Source organism: Engystomops pustulosus, chromosome 8, assembly GCF_040894005.1.
Source record: "Engystomops pustulosus chromosome 8, aEngPut4.maternal, whole genome shotgun sequence".
Taxonomy (NCBI): Eukaryota; Metazoa; Chordata; class Amphibia; order Anura; family Leptodactylidae; genus Engystomops; species Engystomops pustulosus.
In genome coordinates this window covers 73,098,902-73,107,054 of record NC_092418.1, presented here as the reverse complement: position 1 = coordinate 73,107,054, position 8,153 = coordinate 73,098,902, and the positions used below count along the sequence as shown (strand labels likewise).

General features: G+C 37.9%; 1 protein-coding gene across 1 annotated transcript; it reads left to right on the top strand.

The window, feature by feature from the left end:
• Position 1: 1 nt before the first annotated feature.
• Positions 2–7,157, top strand: WDR12 (WD repeat domain 12). Its single transcript, XM_072121227.1, has 13 exons — positions 2–357; positions 1,607–1,701; positions 2,119–2,213; positions 2,972–3,078; positions 3,171–3,286; positions 3,459–3,613; positions 4,458–4,503; positions 5,022–5,107; positions 5,406–5,546; positions 5,857–5,962; positions 6,324–6,456; positions 6,540–6,612; positions 6,956–7,157. The coding sequence occupies exons 1-13, from the start codon at positions 317–319 to the stop codon at positions 7,031–7,033; spliced, it is 1,272 nt and encodes a 423-aa protein (XP_071977328.1). The 5' UTR covers positions 2–316; the 3' UTR covers positions 7,034–7,157.
• Positions 7,158–8,153: the final 996 nt, after the last annotated feature.

The window sequence follows — 8,153 nt, the reverse complement described above, 5'->3', positions numbered from 1 at the left end:
AAAGTATTCCGGAAACAGAAATGGAACGCAGATTATGAACAATATTAACGCAACAATTTTTTTTTTTTAAATAAAGAACATTTATGAACAGTAGTAATGTATACAGAAAAATGGGAAGATATGCGGTGGCATGACAAGGCGCGGGGTGGGAGCGCTGTCACTTTAACAGTAGACCTGACTAGTCGATAGGATTGGACGCGCTCGACGTGCAGGCTTGCCCCATGTAACACGTGGTTAGTGTGGAGGCATCACGTCTGGATCGGAGTGTCGCTGTATCCCCCGGCTTGTGTGCAGCGAGTGAGGGCCATTCTTCACCATGGCGCAGATCCAGGCACGGTTCTTCACCAAGAATAAGGAGTAAGTGACACGGTGTGACGTGCATGGTGGTCAGTAGCTAAGAAAAAAGCAGGGCCCGATTCTAGTGTTCTCTGCTATCAGCCGATAAGCTGGACTGCTGGTGGGTTGTTTAATATGATAACTGCTGGTCTTTTGAATAAGAGAAGCTTTACTTCTAAAGTCCACACAAAGGGCACATGAAGAAGGAATTTACTGCACAATCCAATAGGAAATGCACAGTAAGAGCTTTATGACTGTGGGTGATTGGTTACGAATATCCAGGTCAATTTTTGCAGTTCTGTTATGCTCGATATCTTTGGAACAGCATTACACATCACAACCATTTTTACTTAGTTATTTTTAAGACGTAAGCATGATAGGATAGTTGAATAGGTTACATTTTTTCTTTATAGAATTAGCAGACATTTGGCCAGGTTGGAGGGGGGCACACTATAAAAGGCTATGTTTTCTGAACTGTTGCACCGAGAAACATCTCCCCTTTAAATTAACACCAGAACTGTGGGGGAGATTTATCATCTAGTAAAACTATTCTTGTTGCGCATGGAAACCAATCAAAGCTCAGCTTTAATTTTATAAACAGCTGTGGCAAAAATGAAAGCTGAGCTCTGATTATGTGCTACGCAAGAGACTTGTGATAAATCTCCCACAGAACCAAAGATATCCACTGTTAAAGAATCCATAGTTCATGTCAATTCCGTGTCGATAAGTTCTGCATCAAGCATATAAGATTACAGGAATCTCACAGTGGTGTAAAGTGTAGCAGATGTTTTGCTCTCAAATCCGCAGCTTTTCCTGACAGGGACCAAAGAACAAGATGGCATTGGGGTCCTTGGACCACTGTCAGTCACTGTCTGACATTTTTTGGTGTGAGGAAGCCCCTGGTTTACAAAAGTGGGACCCACAGGACTGAAGCAAAAAGGATCTACTGGAGACAGCCTGTCCAGGCCCCAACAGGGATTTCCTCAAGTTTTTTTCAGGCTATTGCACTTCCCTTCCCTTTGGAACACATTTAAATGCTTGACACAAATGAATAGTAGTGTAGATTTGTACCATGTAAGCGTGGAGAGCAGAAGAAGATTTAAGAAATCAGGCGATACCTTTTGATGGTGAGCTTTCGCGAATACTAGCTCTCTTCATCTAACATGTTATACATGAAATACCACACAAATGGAGACCATGATGTGTTTATGTACCCAGCATTTGTAGAAAAGTTCTGTAGTCTAGTAACTACACATTTTTTTTGTTTTAGGTATGAAATCGATGATGTTCCTTTTTCCATACCAGCCACATCTGAAGTTAAAGATCTCAGTAATATTATCAACAAGGTGCTGGAAACCAAAAATGGTACGTTTGTGTGTTGTGTAATTTAATGGCTCAGAAAGAGAAATGATATTGGAGTGATATTGAGTTCAATTCTTCAAGCAAATTCAGTTTATTTTTCTCAAAGGCCTAAGAAGCTGCAACTTAGGCTAAAAATACATGAGCATGCTAGGTCCATGTGGTGGCAGGATTTCACTTACTAAACACTGTACCGTGGACTGGATGCGAAGTATCATAGTTATACATGGAGCTGCCGTAAAACCTCCAGATAACGCTAACATGATTACATTTCATTTTGGAACATATTCCATAAATAAAGTGTATTACAAAGTTTACTATTATAATCTGCACTATTCATTTAGCAATTGTTGTTGAAAGTCTAGTAAAGCTTTCAGAAATGCATCAGTTTTAACAGATGTGTGGTGTTTTCTCAAATTACAGAAGAGCACACTTATGTGGAGTTTGACTTTCTCGTCAAGAGCCAGTTCCTGCGGCTGCCACTTATAAAACATATGGAATCGGAAGCCATCTCAACAGTAGGTTATCCCTAAACTTTGTTTCTGCCTAATAATTACAGGCAGCCACAATTTTATGTACAAGAATTGTCTGCAAGTCGGGACAGATGTATTTTTGAAGAATGTTTCTCCAAAGCAAAAAAAAATTTTGGTCCCTTTGACGATTAGATCTTGTTTTCAAAAGAACAAGGATTAACAATAATGCTTCATTCTTTATACCTTTGATAACTCTACACAAGTTCATCCAGAGGTCCATCTGTAATTTGGGAGTTCTTAAATTGAAGCCTGCCTGTACTTATATCTTGGATATTCCATCACATTATGATTGGCAGGGCTTTCTAGTGGAACTTTTATGTAGATCTATTCGATACAAAGATCAAATAAGATCAATAGGTGTCACAGTCTGGAGTCCTGCTGGAAGTGACTGCAGAGAAGCCTAGAGCTTGGTATCTGGTTTTTGCTGGATAACAGATGGGAGGAAGGCACAGGATGGATTAGTAAAAAGAGAGTTAAAGTTTCATGCAGTTAGGGAATGTGATAGTACTGCCTAAAGAAATGGGTTTTAAGAGTACATTTGAAGCTTTGGAGGTTGGGTATTAGCCTGATCTTGGAGCCTGCTCTAGTAGGTCCCAGTATTGAAAAATATCACACAGTGCATTTTTGTTGTACTGCACATATGAGTTCTCGTAGTTGCTACACAATCTACAGACAAAAGTGTCTTACTATGGATGAATGATCTCCAGATATTTCATTTTTCATCCTGTTTCTTTTTATTATAGGAAGAAGTGGTTGAAGTTGAATATGTCGAAAAGATCACAGCTCCGCAGCCTGAAGAATGCATGCTACATGATGACTGGCTCAGCTCCATTGCAGGAAGTGAAGAGTGGTATAGCAGACTTTGGATGTCCATTATATCCTTCGATACTCCTTGTAATGTGATATTTAATGCTTTTTTTCCCCCCCTTATTTTGTGCTTAGGATTTTAACAGGCTCATATGACAAAACCTGCAGAATTTGGTCAGTGGAAGGAAAGTCGCTCATGACTATGGCAGGCCATACTGAAGTAGTGAAAGATGTGGCCTGGGTAAAGAAAGGTAACATCATTTTCTTAAAGTAATATATGTATATTATTTTATTTTTTAAACAATTTCACAACTAATTGTCATAAATCAACAGTTCAATCGTAATTAGTCTGAGTAGTATCATAATTATTATATTAATAACTTTCTGGTAGTGTAGAGTTCTGACACTTGTTGTTCTCCATAGACAGTCTTTCCTGTTTGTTACTGAGTGCATCAATGGACCAGACCATTCTTCTCTGGGAGTGGAATGCTGAGAAGAACAAAGTCAAGGCTCTTCATTGCTGCAGAGGACATGCTGGCAGCGTGGACTCCATAGCCGTGGATGCTTCCGGCAGCAAAGTAAATGAATGAATATATTTACTGTTTTATATAGTTTTCATGTAATCTATCAATATGTTGGAGTTGTATGATGCTTAATAATAAAAAGTGCCCCGAATATAGCATCAATATGTTTTCTATGCTCTGCTGTACCAATGCAGAGGCTGCAACCCCTACAGGCCTTTGTTTTTTGGGGACCTTACCGCACTAATTTTCATGCAGTTATGGTCCAACTACCCAATGTACATGGCTGCTAAGTTAACCTGTAAAACCCCTTCAACCATACCTTATGCATTTATTGTAATATTTAAATGATTTATAACACCACCAAATTTTACATGGAATAGTACAAGTGAATACAATAAAATATTAATATGTAATATCTCTAGAGCAAGAAGAACTTTTCTTCTTTGATCAAATACTCCTCCTTGTCCTATCTTTTCCCCGGTTACAGTGTGCTGCACTATAGCTCCCCATACCATTCCATACTCCCATTGCTGGCCTATGGGAGACATACCGGTATATACAGCCGCAAGCTTGCAGCTGTATATACGTCCCCCCCAACGGTCGTGTGAATGTAGCCTAAATCTGTAAGAATCTCACTGAGGTGTCCGATTAAATAAAAGTCCTATAGCAAAGTGGGAGGTGGGGTTAATGTCAGAAATTAGGTCTTCACCTTCCTGCGCACAGAGGGCCACAAACTACTGATACTTCTAAAAATGAAGAATTCCTTGTCTAGAAATAGTGATATTCTCTTTGAACACGTTGGATTATTGTTTTATTATGGCATGCCCTAATGTTTAACACTTTGCTGATTTTACCTGCTTTTCACTATAATTTAACATAAAAATATTGTCTTTTCCAGTTTTGCAGTGGCTCATGGGATAAAATGCTAAAGATCTGGTCTGCAGGTTAGTAATACTTATTGGGTGCCATAAATCTGAATAATATATTAGGATATCACATTGGGAGATTTATCAGAAGTGTCTGAGAGCAGAACTGTGCTAGTTGCCCATGGCAACAAATCAGCGCTCAACTTTCATTTTCCCACAGCTGTTAATAAAATGATAGTTTGGCTCTGATTGGTTGCCATGAACAACTAAAGCAGTTCTGCTCTCAGCCACTTCTGATATATGCACTCGGAGGGAGATTTATGATATATTAGTGATGAATTAAGGATGGACAAGCAACAGAAGTCCTGAAAAGAAAATAGTCATTATTGCCTATTAAGAGGAGAATATTTTGCTTTATTTCATCAATATCGTTCCAACTACTGAATTTGCATTAGATGGAAGATTCAGTGACCACAAAAATAAGTGGCACTTCATGCATTTGTTTTCAGTTCATTGAAGATCTAACATTTCTATAGTGTAAAATTATTTTCTACAAGATGCCTATATGTATCAATGAGAAGTTTGTTACATTACAGTTCCCACCGATGAAGAAGAAGAAATTGAGGAGAAGTCAAACCATCCAAGAAAGAAACAAAAAACTGAGCAGCTTGGATTAACAAGAGTGAGTAGATGAGTCCTGTTAACACCATGTATAAAAATTCCTCTATTTTGTATTGGTTTATGGATATTGTCATTCAGTTTCAATGTTTCCTGTGTGGTCATTGTCTGTTCCAGGGATGGAATAATAATTATTTTCCTAGTAAAATTACAATGCTCTAGTGATTTGGCTTCTCTAGATGGATTTTCTTAAAGGACACATGCATATTAAGCTGTACTTTGTCAATACCATTGTCATTGTAATTATGAGAAAATATGTCTGCAGATACAATTTCACTGAGGATATAAAACATTTTTTTTAGACTCCAATTGTTACTCTTTCTGGTCACAATGAAGCCATTTCCTCCGTGCTGTGGTCTGATGCAGATGAGGTTTGCAGTGCATCTTGGGATCACACTATTAAAGTATGGGACGTTGAAGCCGGAGAAACTAAAACTACTTTGGTAAGAACTCTATAGAATAAAGTTATGCTTGATTTACCATTACTACTTCTATTGTATTAAATGGCTATATTGCCTTTCAATATTACAACCTCACACACTGTCCACACCCCCTTGTCTTTAAGCTTGTGCGTTAGTTATTTATATATATATATATATATATATATATATATATATATATATATATATATATATATATAATTTATTGAATAACTTGTGTGTAAATATAAATATTTTGTTAATCCTATGGTAAGTGTAGTTAATAAATGGAAGTTCTAATGTGTAATAAGTCTGATTTTGTTTTATCTACCAGACCGGAAGCAAGGTATTCAGCTGTATCTCGTACTCGCCTCTGTGCAGACGACTGGCATCTGGTAGTACAGACAGACACATCCGTTTATGGGATCCAAGAACTAAAGGTTAGCAATCATGTCACATGGAATCTATTTACTCTGAAATTGCTTTATATTGTAAATTAATTGTTTGGCTGCTTAAGACACATATATATATATATATATATATATATATATATATTATTTGTACATCTTTAATTGCCTTGTAGACAATCACCAGGGCAAGTCAGTATGTCCTACAGATCAAACCGTGCCTGTGCAGTCGAAAGTGTAAAATCTACAAATCTGCATGAGACAACAGTCTAAACGTCCAGCACTAATATTACTAGTGGATACTAGGTATTATAGCTTGCCCTTGCAGGCTAGTATCTGACCTTAGGAGAAGGGTCACCAGAGAATCTTTTTTTTTTTTTTTTTTCCTTTACAGATGGGTCCTTGGTTCTGCTGTCATTGACGTCTCACTCGGGTTGGGTAACAGCAGTGAAATGGTCGCCCACCAATGAGCAACAGCTGGTGTCTGGATCTCTTGATAAATATGTGAAGCTGTGGGACACGAGAAGGTAAGGCTCCACACTCCGTATAACTGCCTTTTTCTTTTATTGCACTTGGTGACGCAGTTATTTATTTTTTGCTCTTGTTACAGTTGTAAAGCTCCTCTTTACGATCTTGCTGCACATGAAGATAAAGTCTTAAGTGTTGACTGGACAGAACATGGGGTAAGAACTATAACAAGCGGCATGCTGGTTTCATTGTACCCTTTTAGAAAATATGTGTGAAATATTAAATCAAGAAGCCTTCCCTTCTATGATATATATGACCCTTGTACAGGATATGCCAGAAATGTCCCATCTCTGTGACCAACTATAACCCCCAGACAGGATGGATGGACATGCAGATCTCTCTTTCACTTAAATACCAGCTGTGCCTCCGTGCTTGGCTGTTCTTGCCTAGACTTTATTAGATCTGATTCCTTAAATTGAATACACGTATATAGACGTACTCTAATTCAATATTTTCTATATTTCTATTTGAAGTAACCACAATTTTTATTTTTTCCAGTTGATCCTAAGTGGAGGGGCAGACAACAAACTATATTCCTACAGATACACAGCGCCCCCTTCAGATGTTGGTGCCTGAACTGCAATATGGACCAGTCATTGATGGGCTGAAAGATTTTTTTTATTATTGTTGCTGCAAATTCAATTGTAAATGACGCTGTATGGAGAACTGGTCATTTTTAATATTATAATTTGTACAGAAATATTGTGCCGATGCAGTTTCTTTAGTTTATGTACAATTTTTTTCTTAAGTGTTTTATATCGCCACAATTTTTAGGTTTGTCTCTGCAATTTTTTTCTATTACTATGGAAATACTGAAGCAGAGCTGACTTGTAGACACTACTTATCTGTATCTGCTATGCAAACAAAAGGTCTCCCAGTGGCCATAGACTAAGCAGAGATGCAAATGGGGTAATGTGCAATACTAGCTGCATTTATAGGTGATCATAAAACCATATATAGAAGGCTAGAAAAGGATGCAAGTCCATCAAGTCCAACCTTTAAGAACTATTAAAAAAAAAAAAAAAGTTTTTTTTTCCCCATAACCAGAGATATTTTTGCTCTCCAGAAAGGCATCCAGGCCCCTCTTGAACATGTACATAGAGTCCGCCATAACAACCTCCTGCGGCAGAGAGTTCCATAGTCTCACTGCTCGTACAGTAAAGTACCTTTGTCTATGTTGATGGTAGAATCGCCTCTCCTCTAGGCGTAGAGGATGGCCCTTGTCCTTGTACATCTGATATGTCCCAACAGTTCTAGAAAAAAAACTTTTTAAACAACCCTTAAATGTTGGGATATGCTATAAATGAATGCAAGACCAGTTGCAGGGCCTAACTTTTAGTGACTCAACTCTTACAGAATTGCTGTGAGGTTAGCAGCTAGCATGATAGAGAGAGGACATCCCTTATAGTGGAGGTTGACAGAGAAGAGCTCTGCCTACGCCTCTGACATGCCTTTTGGGTATACAGACGGTCCCCGTGTTACGTACAAGATAGGTTCTTTAAGTTGATTTTCTATGCAAGTCAGAACAGGTATATTATGTAAGTGTAACTTCAGAAAAAAATATTTTCGGTCCCTGTGGCAATTGGATTTAGTAAATTTTGGGTTTTCAGAAATACAAGGATTAATATTTAAACTTAAAGAAAATCTATTATCAAAATCCATTCTGATAAACCATGGCCACCTCCCTTCTTAAATG

Coding starts and splice junctions, on each gene's coding strand:
- WDR12 (XM_072121227.1), top strand. CDS start 317: ATGGCGCAGATCCAGGCACGGTTCTTCACCAAGAATAAGGA. Junction 5,108..5,405: donor AGCAGCTTGGATTAACAAGA/GTGAGTAGATGA, acceptor CATTTTTTTTAG/ACTCCAATTGTTACTCTTTC. Junction 6,613..6,955: donor TTGACTGGACAGAACATGGG/GTAAGAACTATA, acceptor TATTTTTTCCAG/TTGATCCTAAGTGGAGGGGC.